Source organism: Rousettus aegyptiacus, unplaced genomic scaffold, assembly GCF_014176215.1.
Source record: "Rousettus aegyptiacus isolate mRouAeg1 unplaced genomic scaffold, mRouAeg1.p scaffold_m13_p_12, whole genome shotgun sequence".
Classification (NCBI taxonomy): Eukaryota; Metazoa; Chordata; class Mammalia; order Chiroptera; family Pteropodidae; genus Rousettus; species Rousettus aegyptiacus.
In genome coordinates, this window is record NW_023416287.1 from 63,664,822 (window position 1) to 63,686,932 (window position 22,111).

The 22,111-nt window shown below is 37.3% G+C and overlaps 1 protein-coding gene across 1 annotated transcript in view; it reads left to right on the forward strand.

Moving 5' to 3' along the window:
• DSG2 (desmoglein 2) overlaps positions 1-12,819 on the forward strand; it is a 36,342-nt gene extending 23,523 nt beyond the window's left edge. Inside the window, exons 9-15 of the mRNA XM_016131204.2 lie at positions 175-440; positions 3,209-3,351; positions 3,690-3,917; positions 4,753-4,998; positions 6,793-6,914; positions 8,118-8,453; positions 10,067-12,819. Coding sequence (XP_015986690.2) covers positions 175-440; positions 3,209-3,351; positions 3,690-3,917; positions 4,753-4,998; positions 6,793-6,914; positions 8,118-8,453; positions 10,067-11,089 — 2,364 coding nt within the window. The 3' untranslated portion in view covers positions 11,090-12,819. The remainder of the gene's footprint in view (positions 1-174; positions 441-3,208; positions 3,352-3,689; positions 3,918-4,752; positions 4,999-6,792; positions 6,915-8,117; positions 8,454-10,066) is intronic.
• Positions 12,820-22,111: the final 9,292 nt, after the last annotated feature.

Sequence of the window (22,111 nt, forward strand, 5' to 3'; positions counted from 1 at the left end):
AGACTTTTTAATTGCATGTTATCTATATGAGCTAAAACAGTCAGTGCTGCTGTATTTCCCATGCGTTAAATTATGTACCACATTAAAATGACTCGTGTGTGGATGTGTGTATGTTCTATGTGTGTTCGAGTTTTTTTCTCATTTGAAAGATTTCCTTTGTTTTTGCCTTTCTAGGAATTAGATTATGAAGAAATGAAGCAACTTGACCTAAGCATTATTGTCACTAATAAAGCACCTTTTCACAAGTCAGTTAAGAGTAAATATAAGCCTACGTTCATTCCCATCAAAGTAAAAGTGAAAAATGTGAAAGAAGGCATTTATTTCAAAAGCAGTACAATCTCAGTTCGCATTAGTGAGAACATGGATATATCAAGCCAAAGCCAAATAATTGGAAAATTTCAAGCTTTTGACGAAGACACCGGACAACTAGCCCACGTAAAGTAAGAGATAGTTATGAATAGATTTCCTCATTTTTTATTAAATGCCTATATTAAAAAAAAAATCATAATGAAATTTGAACAGTTCATTTCTTGCTACCTAGAAGTATAGTTTTCCAAAGGTCTGTAGATGAAATTATCCGGAGTCATGCTTGCAACTGAGAGGCAGAGAGAAACTTCCCCAGTCTTCCTTATTTCTACCACCCGAGTTTGAGGCAGAAGCTCGTTTCTCGCCTCAAAACAATTCTGGCTCAAGGCTAAAAAGCAACAGAGAGAAAGTTCAGAAAGAAACTTTCTACAATCTGTCTTAGTTCCTGAAAGTATTCAAAGTAAGAAAGCAGCAAATTTTGTTGCAAATTCCACTTTACACAAGTTTAGAGAAATAGTTGCATAATGTGTTTTAATGTGGAGAAACCAGTTTCATTTGCACATAAATCTTAGAAATTAATCTTCATTTGAACCATGTTACTTGGTTCTGGGATTGATGAACCTTTTATGTGTGTCTTGGTCGTGATAATCTTTATTTAAAATACATTCGAGGACCTTCTAGATGCTGCCACTGTGCTAGAAGGAACTGGATTGTACTCCTTTTGCAGTGATGCCTTAGGTTTGCATGATACATTTAAATGTTTGAAGTAAATTTACATTAGATCTCAGAGATGTGCCATGGAAAGACAGGTCTCTACAGAACTATTTGTGGAACTCAGTCACAATAATTATGGTTGAATTCAAAGGAGCCCCACCCAGATACACGGCCTCTGTTTTCCTGCTGTCGGAGTCATTTGGTTGCTTGACTGTTCTTATGCTTGGGTAAGGACACTTACCTTAGTGTCCCTGGGTGCCAACACTTTATAAAACATTAGATTTACATGCCTAGTTGGTCAGAGTGAGAATTGGAATGGGAATATGAAAAAGCTTTTCAACAATCTCTTTCCTTTTAGTGACTCTTCTTTTAATGGAATTCATCAGCCAATAGTAGCAAATAACCTTTACTCAAAATAATATTAACAAATAGCTTCCGCCATGTTTTCTGCAATGTCTTGATGACCCTTTTTTGCCCACCATTCCTGCAGAAACCAGCACTTCTTTCCTTGGGTTTTGTATTCTAGTTTCTATTTCCACGACTCCAAAACCTAACAAGGCAGTTTCTAACTGAATCCCCAGAATTGAAGAAGAATGCTCTATATGATAATTTCTCACTGCCATCCACTTAGAGTCTTAAACTTCCTAACTAATTATCCTCCAATAATACTGTGGCTATCTATTGAAACTTTTCTTTCCCACCTATTTAATTTTAGTTACTATTTTTATTAAGGATGATAAATATATCAAAAGATTATATGTTCTACCTAGAAAAATAATGAACTGCGTTTGTTTTTCAAAAGTATTTTCTTCTTTAGGATGCAGTTACAGAAGTTTAGAAGGAGAAAGATCTTAAAGATCAATTCAAACCTACTATTTTACAGATAAAGAATGAGATGCACAGCTAAGTTAAATAATTTTCTAATGTTCACCTGACTAATTAGTGCTTTCTATTTAGAAATGCTGACAAGGACAGCAGAAGAATTATTCCCTTGACTTCTCATAATTTACTATTTTACTGATTATTCATATGCATTAATGGTTTATGGATATTTGACATAACATATGAGCTGTCATCCTACTTTGAACAGTGTCTAATTTTTACTATAAGAGAAGAGAAAATTCCTTCAGCGAGATCATATACAATATTCCATGTGAAATGTGATTCTTATTACCAAGACTCTACCTTTATTATTTTATTATTTTATTTATATATGAATGTAGAAAACCATTGACAGCAACTAAGTCCAGGCCTTAAAATTCCAGACATGAAATTCAGAAATACTTGTGAAAATCCAAATGTATTATGATTTACTGATAGAAATATTAAAAGGCAAAAAAAATTAGCTAAAGTATATAATTGAAATTTTTTAAATAGCATAATAAATGAACATTGCTATAAATTAGCCATTCTTCCCTATGTACCCACACAGCTACTTAATAGAAAATAAATTATCAATCTGATTGATCAAACGACATATATTCATATGTTTAGTTTCTATTTGTATTCGGTTGTATTTAAACTCTATGGTATTAAATTACATACATTTCTGAACACATAATATGAAAGTTCTTGCCCTCCCCAAAGTTATCTCTTTCCATACTAATTCTTGCTTTGAGGGAACAAACCCAGGAGTCACTTAATCAGCACTTTCTTGTTTAAATGTTTCTAACTGAAAGAAGCATATTGTCATGACAATCAACATTATCCCAAAATGTTAAAGTACTTCCATTAAAGTCAGTCATTGACTTTTAAAACTGATATTTTAAAATATTAATAACATGCCATCATATAGTAGGACATAAGACTATTTTTCTCCTGCAGTTCTCATTGGGTAACAAAGTTATTCTCCAAAGCTTTACCCCAAATTTAAGGGAGACTAGATTGAAGGCTGTAGGGCAGACTACAGAGTAACTTGCGAACCTCTGGGGTTAGTAGCCAAGCAATGGTCGCCCTTGCATATGCCTTGGGTATGTCACAGGGTTAGGGAAGGTTCCAAAATAAGTGTGATATGCAGTAAAGAGAGGGGCTTTTAGGATAGTTTCAAGAATTTAAAAACATCCCAAACTAATGCCTATAACAAGAACATCTACAATGAAACAAAAATTAAATTTTAAAAAGTTGTAGATATTAGAGATTCTCAATTTATCCAGAATTCAAAGTTAATTTTATATTTGTTTTATAACAGATACAGCAAATTGGAAGATATAGACAGTTGGGTCTCTGTAAATTCTGTCACATCTGAAATTAAACTTGTAAAAGTTCCTGATTTTGAATCCAGATATGTTCAAAATGGTACATACACTGTAAAGATTTTGGCTGTATCAGAAGGTAAGTTATTAAATAGATATTTTTCTTGGTTATATGTATTTTGATGTTATTTTCCAATATCAGAGACCTTCATTTTGATCTTGTAGAAAAACCAAAGTTCTCTAAATAGGTGAACCTTCACATTTCTACTTATTTAGTGGATTAAAAGACATTACTTGATATGAATATGAAAACATCTAGGATAGGAAATATCCTAATTTGTTAGTACCTCCTCCTTGCCAAAATTGCAAGATAATTCAAGCTATGTTCATTGTCAGCAATATAACCAAAATATATATATTTTTTATTTTTTTTAATGCCTATAGCACCTGGTATTCATATTTTTTCTTATTTTTAAGATACTCCTAGAAAAACCATCACTGGCACTGTTGTTATTACTGTTGAAGACATCAATGACAATTGTCCCACGCTGGTCAACCCAGTGCAAAGTATCTGTGATGACAGGCAGTATGTGAACGTGACTGCGGAGGACCTGGATGGGTACCCCAACAGTGACCCTTTCACTTTCGTCATTGTTGACACACCGACTGGAATGTCAAAAAAATGGAAAGTAGTACACGAAGAAAGTAAGCAAAATCATAACATATAATCATATGTATTATCTCATTTAATCTTTAGTCCATAGCATTATTCCCACATTACAGCTGAAGAAACCTTGGCTTAACTAGAGTTAAGCAGCGTGCTCAAGGTCATAAAGCTGATGAGTAATGGACACAACATGAAGAAGGGTCTCTCTGATCCTTCCATACCAGATGGCCATGTGCATATATTTATATCTCAGACATATCTCTCTTGTTGATGGGAGCTTTTGCGTGCCCTTCCCAGTGGTTTGGAATGTACAAAAACCTATCCAGAAGATAATTTTGTTCTAAATAGTTAGTTGATTTAAGAAAATTTTCAAATATAATACCCAAGTTTATCTTAATTTACAGGTGTATTGTATTTTAAGCCTAAAATTTTTTACAATCACTTTAAGAGGCTTTGAATAATGTTAAAGCTGAGGATGGGTACTATGGGGATTAATTATGCTCTTCTAGGATTGAAAAGTGCCTTAAAATTTTTTTTAAAGAAATGGTAAAATTAAGGTTATTCAATGGAAATGTCATTTAACTCATGACGTTTGTCACTATATTGCCAGTGTATAATTCCTAGCATTTGGTGGACACACACTTGTTAAAATTAATCATCAGAAAACTGATCTTTTGCTATTAACCTGCACATTTGGAGTATCTGGACTGATTTTATCAAGCACACAGAGTGAATTCGATAGCGAAATTAAGGAAGAATAAAGCTTCTAACCGGAGCTAAATATTATTAGCAATTAAAGAATGTTCCTGTAATTTTGATTACAGGAAAAGGTAACCATTCATCTTTATTTCTTTTTGCCTCTTACCTTAATAGGTACCAGTATACTACTACAACAAAATGAACAAAATGAACAAAATGAACAAAAGTTTGGGAGAAGTGAAATTCAGTTCCTGATTTCAGATAATCAGGGCTTCAGTTGCCCTGAAAAGCAGATCCTTACACTCACAGTTTGTAAGTGTCTGGATGGCAGTGGTTGTGTGGAAGCCCTGCATGACTCCTATGTTGGCCTGGGACCCGCAGCAATTGCACTAATAATTTTTGCCTTTTTGCTCTTGCTACGTAAGTATATTATAGTTACTCTTTAGTTCTTTAAGTAATTAAGGATACTACTAGTATTTTGTTACTGTAGGACTCCTTGATTTCTTTACACTTATTCTGTGAAGGTTATTATAGTGCTTCTCAAAATTTTGTTGTATGAAAATGTATCCTTTCCTCCTTTAAATAATCAAGGTTATTTTACATGCTCTTCAAACACCTTTTAACATAAACCTTGTTGGTAACCCCATTTTGATGAGCTCTGTGAGGGAAGTTGTTGTCTCTTCTCCCCTGCCCAGTGCCTAGAACAGTGCCTTACCCATAGGAGATGCTCAGAAAAGATTTGTTGCATGAATTTGGATTATGGGTACAAGGTTATTCCAACAGCCCTTGCTTCACACATTTATATTGTCAGAGCTTCGCCTCCCAAACCCTCTGCTTGCCTCTTCCCCTGAGCCAATAGTAGTGAGACCCTCTGAGCACTTCTATGGTTCCTGACAATGATACCAGTCCTGCCTTCCGTGCATGCCCTCTGAAGACCTCAGGTTTCCTTTCATGAAAGAACAAAGTACTGCAGCCTGGGGTCATGTGATGTACCACTCCACTTGACCACTGAACATAGGCAGAGGACCACCTTCGAGGCAGCCTCAGCTATTTCACTGACAGAGGAGGAGCTTGTCAAAGGCATTAGCACAGCACTCAACAGTTTACAGTACACTTTTATGCCATCATGTATTTTATAGGTAAAAAATACAGACACATAACAGTAAATGACTTGTCGCAGTTTACCAAGTTTGTAGGGAGATACTGGAGCTGGGACTACATCTTTTACCTGGAGATTCCTTGCACTGCCTTCTTATCTCAGATTCTTCAGGGCCTATTGTGGTACTTGGCACTTGGTAGACACTTAATAAACATTTATTTGATTTCTACAAATTGTTGAATTGCCGCTGGCTGATTTCAATCTTTTTATTACTCATAGTAGCTATAGTGACTGTGCTGTCAATTATTTTACCTAAAAAGGATTCTAGGGAGTAGTCATTTCATCATTGGAAACTGCCAAATGAGAGTGGCCATAAAACCTTATTTGCGGTGGATTACTTGCAGGTGTAGTTAATTCTTAACTACCTTGATCAAGAGGCCGGCACTGGCCCTCTCACTTCTTCCTGGAAGTAGAATAAAATTTAAAGAGGGAGCTCTGAAATTCTATTGAATTCTAGATGAAGTGTTATATCTATTCTAACGGTTTTTAATGTAGAATCATTTTAAAAAAACAGTACTCAAGTAATTTGAGGGTTAATTTGAACCCCATGCCTTCTGCCAAATTCTACTCTAGGGTGAAGTGATAAAGTATTATAGAAGTTCCAATGTTCTAAAATACTGGATGTATTAAAATTTTTCTATCCTATCCTTAGGAGCTTTTGATCTTTTTATACACACATGCACATATAGTAGTGAATTTTTTTATATGAAAAAGTAAAGTGGTTAAAATTGTCTTTAAGTTGCTTTCGATGATTTGGTTACTATAGAATCACGTCTCGGTGTTCCACTCAGTAACCACACACAGCCTCTTTATAATGGACAAGGCCTCTGATTCTGTAAGACTCCCTCGTCCTGCCTGTAGACTTTGGTATGACTCTCCCAAGACAAGCTTGGTAAGGTCAGATTGAGATAAAGAAAAGAAAAATTTTAAATAGGACTGTAAATAAGGGAAGACTGAAATCCAGGAAGTGATATGCAAATTCAAAAATTATGCAACATAGATTTAGAAATGTGTCAGGACTAACCTTCTCTGTACTCAATTTTGTTTCTGCCCAGTTGTACCACTTTTACTGCTGATGTGCCATTGCGGAGATAGTGCCAAAGGCTTTGCTCCCATTCCTGGCACCATAGAGATGCTGCATCCTTGGAATAATGAAGGGGCGCCACCTGAAGACAAGGTCAGGTTATCAGATGTCAGTGGGACTTGTCTTCTTTTCCGATTTTAAACAGGCCTTGGGATGTGTTTCTAACATTTTAGGTCATAAGAGAGTAAAGTGGTCATTACAGATTTTATTCACATGCCTTTGAATGACAATATATTTTGTGTTCATTGCCAGGGCACAGTTGAGGTGGTTTTGCTCTATTGTGACAGGTCCTGTGTTTTAGAGAATATAGAAAAAGGGTAAGGTAGTGACACAGGAATGTAGAACAAAGGTTAGAGAAGGCAACAGTGTGTAGGAATTTAGGATGGAAATTTGTGTCTCAATATTAAATAGGCAGCCTTTCACAACTAGGTGTTTCTGCATTTCCATTTCCCTCAATACCTAGGGTTGGCAGCGTTAAGCCCACCACCCCATATTTTTACAATAATAATTGTAAAATGTTGCAGAATCCACTCATCTCCTACTTCATAACCATCTCCCATTGTCTCTTAACTGCATCTTCATCCTGGATCTCCCAGGGTGAAGTTAGCATCCTGTCTAACAATATGATTTAGCAGCAAGTGTCAGAGAACTCAGAATGACAGTGGCTTAAATATATATGTGGGCAGCCAGGACCAATGTGATGATTCCTCACAATATGGCTCCTTTTTCCATGTTGTTCCTCCATGGATGAGTTCCATTCCCTGCTGTCTTCACCCTCTAAATACTAGCTGTCTCCACATTTCAAAAAGCAACTAGGAGAAAAGTGAAGAACCACTCTCGAAGAACACTTCCATTTCTGCTTCAAATCATATTAACCAGAACTTAGTCAGTTGGATATTTCTAGTAGCAATGGAAGACTGAAAATATAGTCTTTTTTGGGGGTGGCCATATGTCCAGCTAAAAAAAAAAATAATAATGGTTCTATAACCATAAGGAAGGCAGTAAACTCTAGAAGAAAGTTGAAAGGCCATTGGTGCCAATAGAGCAAATGAGCCGAGACCATGTTTAACTAATTTTTGTTTTCTCCTTGGGTTATAATCATCTAACAAAACAAAAAGGTAGAATGGATCTCCTCAGAAGTCTTGAAAAGAAGCTATTCAACCCAAACAAAACATTTTTCCTAGTTTGCCTCTGTGGAAATATTCCCTTCATATGCCACTTAGCTCAAATCCTTCTATCAACCACAATGACCCTTCATCCTTCTGACTCAGTTCTCAACTATATTTGCTCTCACAGCTGGTGCCATCGTTTCTGGCAACAGATCACAGAGAGCATGAAGCAGTGGGCGGTGGAGTAGGCGGTATGACAGCCAAAGAAACCACCATGAAAGGAAACGGCTCTGGTTCCTTTACCAAAGTGCTGCATGAGATGTCTGAGATGGACGGAAGATGGGAAGAACACAGAAGCATTCTTTCTGGAGGAACCACCCAGGCTGCAGGGGCAATGGGAGCCATCACAGGCAGCGAAACCATGAGAACCACAAGAGCCACAGGGGCTTCCAGAGGCATGGCTGGAGCTCGAGCAGCTGCTGTTGCAGTGAATGAGGAATTCTTAAGAAGTTATTTCACTGAGGTAAGGGTTGGTTTTTATGTATGGGGGGAGGAAACATTTATATGTGACTATGGTGTTTTTAGGGTAATCATTGTCTCGGATTTGGTGGGACTTATTTTTTTTTTTTTAAGAGAATGCTTACAGGTAATAAGGAGAGAGAGACATGACCCATTGTACCAGTCAGTCAGCTAAACTATGTCGTAGGCACAAGTGACTCCACAATATTACTTGCAAAGGTTATTTTTCACATTCATGTTTTTGCCAGTTGATGCACCTCTGATTTTCTCCACATTGTCTTCATTCCAAGATGCCAAGAGAGCAGATTGTACCTGAGAAGCTGCCATCCTTGGGGCACAGAGAACATAGCAACGCAGAACCAGGCAGTGGCTTCTAAAGCCATTACCTTCTTCTACATTCAGATTTTATTGGCCAGAGCAAGTCACATGACCAAGCCAGATGTCAGTGGGTCAGAAAGTACAATCCCTCTGCAGGAGCAGACTTGAGAATATGTGACCAAAAAACATAATCGATTTTGTCCATTTAAATTTTGTCTTCTGAATTGAGAGTACTTTGCTTCATTATTGAGGTGGTTCACAAAAAATTAGGAGGAAAGTTGCAGGAAAGATCATCTGACACAGTCAGGAAGCTCATGTCTGGAATTAGGAAGTAGAAACAGGGCTGGATGCCTTTCTTGAGAACAAAGCCCCTGTGTCCCGTGGGCAGAGTCAGAGTGTCAGGCATCTGAAGGACACGTGAGAGGAGTGAGGGTGTGGCCTCCCATGGAAGCCAGTTTATTTCTGTTCCTTTTCTTCTAAATGGTTGCAAATTTCTGGAGTGCTTTCCCACTTCCTATTTCCTTCCATACTCTCTGCTTTCATACCATCTGCCCACCCTAAGCGCGACAGGGAGGTGGTGATGTGTTATCATCGAGGAAAACCACTTCTCGTTGCCCCTGTTCTGTCTCAGTGCCAGGCTCCATTCCAGTGCTCTGTTTGTTTTATTTTGATATGTTTTTCTTCTCTGCACTAATCCGCTCCAGTCAGTCTTGATTATGTAAATGCGATCAACTTTTACTTCAGAAATCATTTCAAACTTATCAGAAAATTTGCAAGAATGATAGAAATTTTGAACTCCTATATACTCTTTACCTAGATTACTCAATTATCATCACTTAGCCATTCGCTACTTGCTTTTCTGTTCCCTCTCTCTCACACATACACACATTCTCTTACCACCGTACAGTGAACAAATTTAGAGATTTAATAATGACACATTCCATACATCAGTTTAGCCAATTATCACGAGAATGTCTTCTACAGCCATGTTTTTCCTGTCTCAGACCCAGTTCAGAGTCCTTCATTTAGTTGTCATGACATTTGAATCACCTTTCATCTGAAACAGTCCCTTCTCCCTTTTTTATCTTTCACTATATATATATATATATATATATATATATTTTTTTTTTTTTTTTAAGAATGCAGACTAGTTGTATTTTAGAACATCCTTCAATTTGTGTTTGTCCAATATTTCCTTGCATTTAGACTCGGCTTATACATTTTGGGCAGGAATATAGTCTTGTTCTTAAATGAAGTTGTGTCACTAATTATATGCCTCTGTTTTTATTTCCATTTTAGAAAGCTGCCTCTCATACTGAGGAAGATGACAATCACATAGCCAAAGATTGCCTTCTGGTTTATTCTCAGGAAGAAACTGAATCTCTACATGGTTCCATTGGCTGCTGCAGTTTTATTGAAGGAGACCTAGATGACCGGTTCTTGGATGATTTAGAATTTAAATTCAAGACACTAGCTGAAGTTTGCTTGGGTCAAAAAATAGATATGGATATGGAAATCGAGCAGAGACCAAAACCCTTGAGAGAAACGAGTCTGGAGGCAGCTTCACAGTCACTCTTCGAGCAAAGTAGGCTTAATTTAGAGAATGCCTACTCCTCTGGTAGCTTTCAAGTGTCAAAACCTTCACGTGAAGCACATGCAGAGAAAATAACTCAGGAAACAGTCTCTGAAAGTTCTATATCTTCTAAGGAGGGTCAAAAGGTAGTTACTCCACTCCCTGATCCACTGGCTTCTGGTAACGTTATAGTGACAGAAACTTCCTTTGCCACAAGCTCTACTGTGCCACCACCAAACACTGTGATCCTGGGCCCTACACAGCCACAGGGCCTTATTGTGACAGAGCGGATATATGCTCCAGCTTCCACCTTGGTAGACCAGCATTATGCTAATACAGGTAATGTCATGGTTACCGAGAGAGTACTGCAGCCTAATGGGGGCATAGCTGGTCCTCTAGAAGGCATTCAGCATCTGCCAGATGAACATTATGTTATGGTGAGGGAAAGAGAGAGCTTCCTTGCCCCTACCTCAGGTATGCAGCCCGCTCTAGCCATGCCCAGTATAGCAGCAGGACAGAACGTGACAGTGACAGAAAGAGTGCTAGCACCTGCTTCCACTCTGCAATCCAGTTACCAAATTCCTGCTGAAACCTCTATGGCGTCAAGAAAGACCATGGTTTCTGGAACTGGGGTTTCTGGCCCTCTACCGTATTTCGGTTTGGAGGAACCTGGTCTTTCTAGCTCTGCTGTAACCACATCTTCCACCAGAGTCTCGAAGCATAGCACGGTACAGCATTCTTACTCGTAAACAGTCAGCCACAGTCTGACCCAGAGTTTAACCAAGTAATTAATTTCATGTTTTCAATGGACCTGCCTTTTCATGAGCCTTACAAACTTTAAGAGGCACATATAAGAAATTAAATTTTTCTCAGTCACTAATAGACAATACACCTCACTGTCTCAGCTTCCAGGAGTGTACTTCAGAAATGCTCTAGAATTTACCAAGGGCATAATGGCAATGCTGTGTCTTTAAGTGCCTTTTAATGAGTTATGGCCAGACAATATTCACAAAGCAAGTTAAATAGAGAGTAAATCTGGCTTCTGAGAACTTACCAAATTAACATGTAGTGAAGCTACCCACAAAACTTGACCGGGCCTCTTTTCATACCATATTAATGTTTAACATTGCTGTTCTATAGTTTGTATTTTACTGTACCTAGCAAATTATCAACACTCATTTATCCAAAGAGATGCGCATAGTCTGGGTGATTGATTTTATTTGTTTTCCTTAAGACTAAAGGCCTTTCAATCTGTGTTAGAGCGACTGAGTTTTGGAACATCAATGTAAGAACACCCATTATGTGTTTCTGTGCATGTGTATGTGTGTTGTATGACCCTAAAAATAGCAGCATACCCTCCCTTTTCAGTAATCACAAAAATACTGAATACTTGCAATTCAGTCAATAATCAGGGGGAAAAATCATAAATATAAAATCACTTTTTATAGTAATAATATACTATTTATAAAACCTCAGAATATATTATCTTCTAATTTGGTACAGCTAAATTAACCAGTAGACTATGTACACTGTGGAAAGGATCGTGCCTGTTTTAATGCTGTCTGTCCTCAGTGCCTTACACGGGTGTCAAATCAATATTCATGGAATTCAGCTGAATTTTAGAAGCCACTCTCTTTTGCTTACACTTTCAAAAAAAAAAAAAATGGAAAGACCCTATAATTTTTGTAATTATGAGTTTGAAATTATAATTTTACTCCATGTCTCAAGATAATTGACTAGCTGGTTATGGCTATCTACATATTAATCATGTAGTGGACATGAATTTGTACACCATCTTTGCCTTTTTTGAAAAGTGATTTGAATGTTTTGACCAACTAAGCAGACTGTATTTTTATTGCTGCTTGAGAAAATAATCCATTTCATGTTTCAAAGTATACGCGCATATCAGTAAAAATTTATACAAATATCCTCTACAATGAAATAATTTTCATAAAATTTAAAGACTTGTTTTGTGACTTTTCAAGATATTTTGCTTAGGGAAATGAATCTTTAAAACTTTATTTTTGTAGTACATTTATAGAAATATTGTTGACTTGAATTGTGACATGCAAAAGATTGATACTTTTTGCTCCCACTATGTATGGGTAAAAGACAGATATTTTTAGACACTATAAGTTCATGGCCAAGGTGAAGGTCACTCTTCTATAATCTAAAATTTTTACTCTCTACTTTGTGTCATCACTCCCCGCCCTCCCCCCCCCCCCATTATAGTCTTAGTTGTGTTTTGCCAAGTAGGTGATAAGAATATCACTACTGGGTGAAATGTAAAAATGACCTAAATACTCCAAACAAACAAAAGTTACTCTTAAACTTCCTCCTTGGGCAGGCTTGAAACCCCTAGCCTGTCACGTGTCACATCTTCTAAATGGTTTTCTTTATTCCTGAAAGTGCGATTTATATTTGTTTTTACATTTGTTCCTTGGGAGATTATATTTGTATATGTATCATAAAAATATTTAAATAAAAAGATGACCTTTAGAGCAACTCTTTGCCCATATCTTTTTATTGTTTCCTTATAGTTTACGAGGACTGTAGGTGGTTGTTCGAGGAGGAGACAGCTCCCTGAAGGCAGGTGTTTGATGGACTTTGATATTTTCAGTAGAACTGCTAACATCCGGTTCAGCCAGTCCCCTGGGAAGGGCATATTTCTCTTCCTAAGTGAGGTAAAACACAAGAAGGCCCAATTAAATTTGAGTTTCACATCAATAATGACTTTTTTTTTTTTTTTTTAGTGTAAGTATGTCCCATAGTAAAAACAAGTTATCTGTTATCTGAAATTCAAATTTAACTGCACACTCTATTTAGTTGCCAAGCCTGGCAACTTTGTTCCTAAGGGACACTGAAGTTTGCTTTCTGTCCAGAAAGTGACATTGGAGGAACCTGTCGAGCTGATGGAAGAAAGCTACACACCTGACCCACAGAGCTAGAATCATTCAACCAATGTTGAGAGGCTCGTTACAGTTTTAATTCCTTATTATAGTTTATAAGGGAAAAAATCGATTTTTCTGCCTATACTGTAATGTCACATTAATAAACATTTCACAACACTAGCATGTGGCACATCAAGACCTAAAGCATGAAGACTGTTATATTTCTGTGACCCCAGGGCTCCCACCCCAAGTAGCACATGAGAGCAAATTTAGGTGATTTTATGAATCTACGGACTCTATTCCAAACATCACTAAGTCAAAATCTATCCAAGAAAGCATTGCTTATCAAGTATCACCTAGAAATGAAGTGTTTCAGATCACTTTCAGGTAATTAAATCTTAATTCTTTAACATGCCAAAATTTCTTGGTTTCACTATTATAGTGTTGTCGAAATCCTGTCATTGTTTTGTCTACTTTTTCTATTAATTTCTAGGAAAGGGCGTTAAAATCTCTAACAGATTGTGGCTTTGCCTATTTCTCCTTTAATTCCTTCTACTTTTGCTTCCTGTATTTTGGAACCTGTGTTACGTTATTAGGTAGAAAACACATTTAGGATTATTGTGTCTCCTTGAAGAATTCACCCTTTAGTCATTATTGGGATGTCTTCTCTTTATCTCTTGTAACTTCACTTAACATTAATACTGCCACACCAGCTTTCTTATGCTTAGTGCTTGCACAGTATATCTTTGTTATTTTTACCCTCAACCTGTCTGTGCCTATGTATTTATTATGTGCGTTCCTTATAAATATATAGATAATTCTTACTTACTCATTCTAACAATATCTGATGTTTAATGGAAGGTTTTAGTCTACTTCCAGCAGTTATTCATCTGACGAGCTTAAGCCTACCATCTTGGTATTATACTACACACAAACTTCATTTCTTTAATATAGTTTTTTTTTTCTAATTCAAGTGGGTTTTCCCCAGACAATGGCATTGTGACTCACTTGTTTTTTCTCACCCCTATTCTTACTCCTTTGGATTACAGCTCCTTTAATGATTAAGCCGTAGAACATAAGATTAAACAAGCCTCAGGTTTATAATCATGATGACAATAGGTTTCAGTTAGACTAAGAATAACAGCTTTAGATGAGCTTCAGCCCAGGCCCATTGAGGCAGAACAACCCCACTGGCCATGCAACCTGACTGGATGGTGCCTTGGCTGACTCCAGAACCAGACACAGTGACCAATTGCTCCACCCCCACCCAATCGTCCAACCGTAATACCCTCGATCCCAACTTCCTTGGTTTCCACAACTCCTGATTTTTCCCTATATAATCTGTACTCCCAAGAACACCTGGGGAGCCAAGTGTTTTTGGGACTTAACAACGTTAATAAACCTTACTTTCTTTGCTGCAAAACCTGCAGGTATCTCTTCTTTGGCTTGGATGCAGGCAGACAGACCCCTTTTTGCTCTGTTTTCTCAGTCCCATCTGCTCCTTTTTTTCCTGCAGCCTTTTGTGTATTTCAAGTTCCAGGATTCCACTGTAGCTTCTCTACTTACCTTTTAATGAAAGTATGTTTTTGTGTTTATTTTTTTTAATTGGTAGCTCGTGGAAATATAATCGAGAGCACAATCACCTGCACACCTAGAAAAAGTCTCCATAAAGATAGAAGAGAAAGTAAACAATTTTGTCATTGAATAAGCATTACGCAGGAATGAGATGTGCATCATAGGCAACCCATAAAGAAATTGCAAAGACAGAAATCTTACCTTTTTATCTAGCCAGACAGATACAACCCATTACATACATGTTAACAAGATAAATGAGAACTTGTCTTCAAGCAAGACTTGTCAGTGCCATTTGTCATAGACAGCTCATCTTAAAATCACCTAGTATTTGAGGTGGCCATTGTGTTTGCTGATTGCTTTTACTCAAAGAAATAATGAAGCTTCTAATATGTCTATGACAATTTGGAGCCGGGCAGTCATGGAGAAGGGGATACGAGCGTGCTGTTTTCCTTGATGTCCGTTCACATCTTTGATGTTCAAAGAGATGGCTTCCAGGTCCTTGAGAAAGACATTCCTGTTTATAAAGCTGGCAAAGCCTCATTTAGTTTTTAAAAGATTTATATAGCATCTTAAAGGGACAGAGAGGAATTAACAATGGTAAGTTTTCTAAAGTAAATGCTCTAAGAAAGGAAAAAGGAGAGGGATATTCTCTCTGCACCAGGAAAAAAAAATTGATTTTTTTTCTTTTTTAGATTTGTACCTACCCTTACAATCTAGAGCTACGCTCTATGTGGCAAGTGGCCACCAATTGGATAGTGAACAAACAGACCGTTTCTATCATTATGGAAAGGTTTTTTTGGCAGCATAGCTGTAGAAAGTACAGTATGCATCTTTATCACAAGCGACCTTCAGATATTCTACTTCTTCACCAAAAGTATACTTAAATCTTGAACTTCCACTTTGGGGATCTTGCTATGTCACTGTCTGACCTTCACACCCATACTCTAATCAAAGAGGCACTTACACATTGCCTCTTGTCTACCATGCCTTCCTTTATACCCCAACCCATTGGCTGTAGTGCATTATTAGCATGAATATTCTGAAACCTGTATCGAGTCCAATAGTGAGTGGAAATGAACATTTATTGATTCACAGATTACAGAACCTCCACCAATTCATGAATCAAGTTGAGAAAATAACATGAGGAATGTGTATGCTGCTAAAAATCCAGATATGCTCCAGGCTGCACATTTCTCATTTGCCTCTTAGTCTCTCTCCACCCTTTTTCACCCAGCCATAAGATCCAGGAGCTAGTAGTCCTTTAAGGATGCTTCAACAGGCATCCTTGCCCTCAGGCTTCCAGTTGGATTTGGTCAGTGAAAGGCATTGGCTGGAGATTGGTGAGAAAGAAAAATAAGGTCAGGGCCTTTCTTCCCCTCTCCCTCTATGCAAATGTAGCTCTACACACAGACATTCCCTTTCTGAGCTCCAGGACCTCCACCCTCTCCTTGCTCCTTGAGGCCTATTGGTAGTGATTGCACCCTCCGAAACTGTTGCTCGACTCAGGACTGTCCCTTGAGGCTTCCCTAGCCTGCCTCACCTTTTGTAAATGATCCACTAAACGCTCCTTACTTCCGTGTGTTTTTCCCCTCACTGACACAGTCTTTCAGCTGATCAATGACGAATCACTTTTTACAAGTCATAAGAGCCCCCTTTTAAAAATTCTGGTGTATTAGTTTGCTCTGGCTGCCACATAAAGTACCACAGATTGGGTGGCTTAAACAACAGATGTTTATTTTCTCACAATTCTGGAGGCCGAAAGTCTAAGATTAGGTGTTGTATTTTTCTGAGACTCCTCTCCTTGGTTCATAGATAGCCATTTCCCCCGCCCCCGTATCTTTTTATGGTCTCCCCTTTGTATGGGTCTATGCCCAAATTTTCTCTTCTTATAAGGACACCAGTCATATTGAATTAGGATCCATCCCGATGTATCATTTTAATTTAATTACCTCTGCAAAGACCTTATATTCAAGTATAGTCACATTGTGAGGTACTAGTGGTCAGTGTTTCAACATATGAACTTTGAGGAAACACGACACAGCCCAAAACACCTAGTAAACAGACGTAGCTTGAAAAGCTGGACTATTTTTTTCCCCCATAAAAGTCACGAATTTTTTTATTCCAACTATTTGATTAATTATTGATGCAAATTGCTTATCACAGTAATAAAATTTAAACCTGAATTGAGAGTAGCCTGAAAGAAGACTAAAGAGTATCTACTGAGTCTTTAGAGAAATCTCAAAAATAATCAAAGCAAAAGCACACCTGGCTGAATAGTTTCTAAAGCAGTGGACTTAAGTATTGTTGACAGCAGCTAGCATTCCTAGCTCAGGGGCGATGGCCACGTGCTTCATACTGTTTTTTAATGTCTTCAGAGGTTTTGTAGCACATGCACCACAATGACTCTTCTTCAAGCATAATGATTCCCTCCTTTGGAACTCATTCTGAGAATTAATTTTTTTCTCTTGCTTGCTCTGAGGCGTCTATTCGTACCACAATGGTATGTCCTGGTTTTCTTTTGTACCACAAATTTAAGTCAGTATAAATTATTCTTTCTCTATATTTCCTGCTAGTTTAAAAAAAAAAAAAAGTTGATTCAGAAATCTTAAAATATATTGACCTGCTTCTTCATTTTGATTTCTATTATAATGTCTGTAAGGTAATTCATTTCAAAACCACTTCTCTATAAGGTGTTTGATAAACACATGGACAAGTTAATTTTAATGGAGTGATTAGTGTTTGAAGAATTCTAATCAGACATCGACACTCCAGGGATGGTTACTTAGCCCTTCAATTATCATTATCAAAATCCATATGTGAAAGCTTGCTAACTAGCATAAAAGAGAGAAGTAATTTTTCATTGATGAAATGAGTGGTTACGAGACTAGTGGATTGTTCAGGCACTGGGCACAGTCCCCGCTGCACTTCCATGAATGAGGTAATGACAATACGGCAGGCCTAACAGTCTCACGGCTCCTGTGAAGTGCTTGCCATCTAGTATCATCAGTTCTATGTTCTTTCACCTTCTGGAGCATCCTGCCATCTGATCATCCACAGCACTGGCTTGTCCTGTCTTCTGACACATCCACCTCAGAATAAACGGTTCGTCAACTGCTAGTCAGAAGGAACTAAAGTGAGAATGGAAATGCCCTGAGTTACAAAATCAGGTTGTATTGTTGCTCCGCTTCCTGTCTGCTCATAAATATGTGTACATTTTAGGAAATCGGTTTAATAATTGCTTGCTTTGTAATAAACCACTGGTATAGTTCCATCTATAACTAGCAGAAATTATCAATATTAAAAAAATTGTAAGTTGCTATTTGCTTAATAGTCTAATGGCTTAGGAGAATTAGCAACACTATTTTTTTTCTTGGAAGATGTACTGCCTGAGCTCAACCCCTTCTTTGTTTCATTCCAATTTCCTCACATTTAAAGTGTTATTTTACCAAAATATTTTATTTTATTACATGTACTTTGTTGGAAAAGGCAAAATATAGATAAAAAAGGAAAAGCAAACTATTTTCTATGTTTCTCTAATTGCCTCATATATATTATTCTTTTTTCTTATCCCCACCTTCACCATGAATTGAAATCGCTAATGGTAGGGATGAGGTTTTTTTGACATGCCTTCACATGGTACACCCAAACAAGATGATTGTGAATTTTGAAGATTCAACAGAATTTTCAAAGTGAATTTCCTAAACCTGTGCGTGATCAATGATGCCAGTGTCCCACCTGCCCATCCTTCATTTAATTAGCTGCATCCCAAACCTGAGTTTGTTTTCATTGTAAGTCATAATTAATAGATTCTGAATAGGTCTGAGGAGTTCTGATATGAAGAGAACAACAGAGGTTTTAGTGCATGATGGGAACGATTTGTAGTGCCTCAAAATCTCTTCTGTTTACTTTAGAGTTTCTCTATTCTGGTTGCTTGGATCGTCAGAAATTTTACTCACTATATTAAAGACTTACTCAAGACTGATGTTAGGAGGGACCCAGGTGCCTGAATTCCCCTCATTTACTGCTTTCAGCTTCTTCCAGCAGAAAGTTGGTTATACAGTCTTCTTGAGTTGGAACCTATTGATGTAATCGTGACTTTTGTTATTCCCAGCCCCTCCAAGGACCATTCACCATTTCTCCAGTTTTACCTGGGCTCTTTCTCAGAATAAAAACACTGAGTTGATGAAGAAAAAGCAGCCTTTGAGAGTACCACCATAAAAAAACATGAGGAAATGCACAAAATACAATCATATGTGGTTCTAAATATACTCCTGCTAGATGAAGTTGAGTCGGCTTAGCAGTAAACTATGTGAACATTCGCCTGGTAATAACTGATTTTTTCCACTTGCAGATCCTCTGGACTACAGAAATTGATGGAATAACAGAAGCACAATTATCTAACTAAACCTGTGCACAACCAAAAACCATTGCCTTGGTAGCATCGGGGTAAACAAGTGTTATGTGCTCCCTGTACACTAGATGGCACTATGCACGCAGCAAAAGATGCAAAGTCCGCCAGTATCAAAGGTAGCAGGAAAATAAGCAATTTAGTAAACTCATAAGCAATGCAAGCTCACAAAGGCCAATACCTGCCTTTGCTAACTCTGCTGTGATGTACTTCAAGATTGCCTGGGAAATGATGTCCAAATTATGAAAGTCTAATAAAACCTGTATGGCTCTTTTGGTAGTGAAATAAAAAATGTCTTTCTAAAAGACAGACATGAGCCTGTGGTTCCATGAAAAACATTGCACTTTGGTGGAAATGATGCTGGCCAATGAATTTACAAATAACACACTCAGCCTAGTGTAGGCTAATTTTAAAAATAGACGTATTGACTTTCCTACAAAACTAGATTAAATTATACAATTGGTTGAGTTCTCACCATGTGCAGAGCAGTTTAGTGGCTTTAAGTTTCTTCAAAGATGAATAAATTTACTCTCCAGGGGCCTACACTATAGTGGATGTGGTAGTTACAAACACTTTATTTTGAAAACCAAGACAGCTTATAATAAATAAAGCATCAAAGATAGAAAATGCCAAAGCTGATTGGAGAGATTAATTTCTCTGTGAGGTGGGGAATGGGGAATATCTGAGAAGTCTTCCTGGAAAGGTGGGGTTTTCATGAAAAGTGAAGATTAAGAAAACAAGGATCAACTTGATCAGAGTCTCACTTCACACAGGCGAGCGTGCCAATTCTAAGGAAATGAGATACAGTGGATGCAACATGATGCATGGATTGATGAGGTAGGTGCAGACCAAGGCTAAGGCCAGACTAGTTAATACAGAGCCGCAGAAAATTTCTCAGCAGGACCACCTTATGATCAGGTTCTAGATAGAGCCCTTGGGCTGTAGTAGAGGAGTGGGCCACAGAATGGAAATTCTGAAGGAAGGGGGGGAAGAAAGTTGAAGATAACTCCGACCCATGTGAACGTTAAATATTAACCTCTTATTCTTTTTCCTCACTTTCCTTGATTTTTCCATGTATCAGTGCCATTTTTCTTGCTATAAATTAAATTTTAAACATTATGTCAGCAAGGTCAAAGAATCAACAGAGAAGTAAGATATAATCATGGCAAAAATGTTTCCCTAAACAAAATCGGAATACAGCATTTAACAAAAAAAATTATTTTTCCCTGACTTGTGAATTTATTTATATAAAAGGTCTTATGAAAGCAATCAAAATAACATTGAGACATTTACTTAAGGAATCCCTTACATTTAAAAATAATAAAAGTTCTTGAAATTAGACTATTCCAGAAAACCGTTGGCATACATTTTTTCCCGTGAAAGTCTGATTTTACTTTGGTCTTATGAAATTATAAGCTTTCTATGAAAAACATTGTCTTTATTCATTCTTGTATTCTCAGTACATAAGGCAACACTTTGTGTGTGGCAGGTGCCCAGTTATTTTTGTTGTTGTTGAATTGTCCTAAAACAGTACTACTGAAATGAATTGAATGGCATCCCTTGTGTTGCTGGACATTTCCTCCAACATTTTATTGGGAAACTTTATACACACTGCAAATTGGAAAGAATTTTCAGTGAACACCCGTGTTTCCATTACATAGATTCCACCTTTATCATTTTACCATTCTTGTTTTATCACATATCTATCTACTCACTCATTTCTCTATTCATTCATCAATCCATCTTATTTTTATGAATTTCAAATTAAATGATAGCCATAAGTACATTCTCCTTAAGTATGTCAGTGTACATATCTTTAACCTAGAGTTCAAGATTTGTCTACATTTTTTTCCTCTGAGATAAAATTGTACACAATGAAATGTACCAACTTTAAGTATAATTTGCTAAGTTTTGACAAATGCATATACTTGTTTAACCCAAATTCCTTTCAAGGTGTAGAAATTACTATCGCACCAGAAAATATTCCTTGTTCAGGCCCACCCCGAGAGGTAACAAATTTTTCATTTATTTTTTATTTATTTTTGTGTTTTGCCTCTTCTAGAACTTTATGTAAATGAAGTCATAAAGAGTGTGCTCTTTGAGATAAGGCTTCTTTCACTCAGCATAATGTGATCCACCTGTGTTGTGTGTATTTGTAATACATTTCTTTTTGTTATCAGCAGTATTCTATTGTATAATTACATCAAATTTGCTTAGCATTTTCATTTAATGGACACTGGGCTGCTTTCCAGTTTTGTGTTATCAAGAATAAAGCTACTATGAAGATTCTTATTCAAGTCTTTGTTCTCATATGTTTTCATTTCTCTTGAGAAATAGCTAGTATTGGAATTGCTGGTCATAGGGCAAATGTATGTTTAGACATTTTTAGGAGCTCCTTTTTACAAAAAGCTGGACGATTTTTGCCACACTTGATCTCCCTCAGCTTGATAATCTAAGACAAATCCCTGAATAAGAAAGTGTACCCATAGAGATTCATTGACGGCTATATGCCCCACCCCAAATACCAGACTATCAGAGGAGTTTTTCAGTTTTATAGGATACACAGCTGCTATAGATTGAATGTTTGTGTCTCCCTAAAAGTCCTATGTTGAAAACTAATCCCCAATGTGATGGTATTAGAAGGTGGGGCCTTTGGGAGGTAATTAGGTCATGAGGGTAGAGCCCTCATGAATGGGATTAGTGGCCTTATAAGAGAGCAATCTCACCTCTTCCACCATGTGAGGGCACAGTGAGAAGCCTATAAAACCAGCAAGCGGGCCCTCACTACACACCAAATCTGCTTGCACCTTGATTTTGGACTTCCCAGCCTCCAGAATTTTGAGAAAAAAATTCTGTTCTTTATAAGCTCCTCATTCTATGGTGTTCTGTTATAGCAG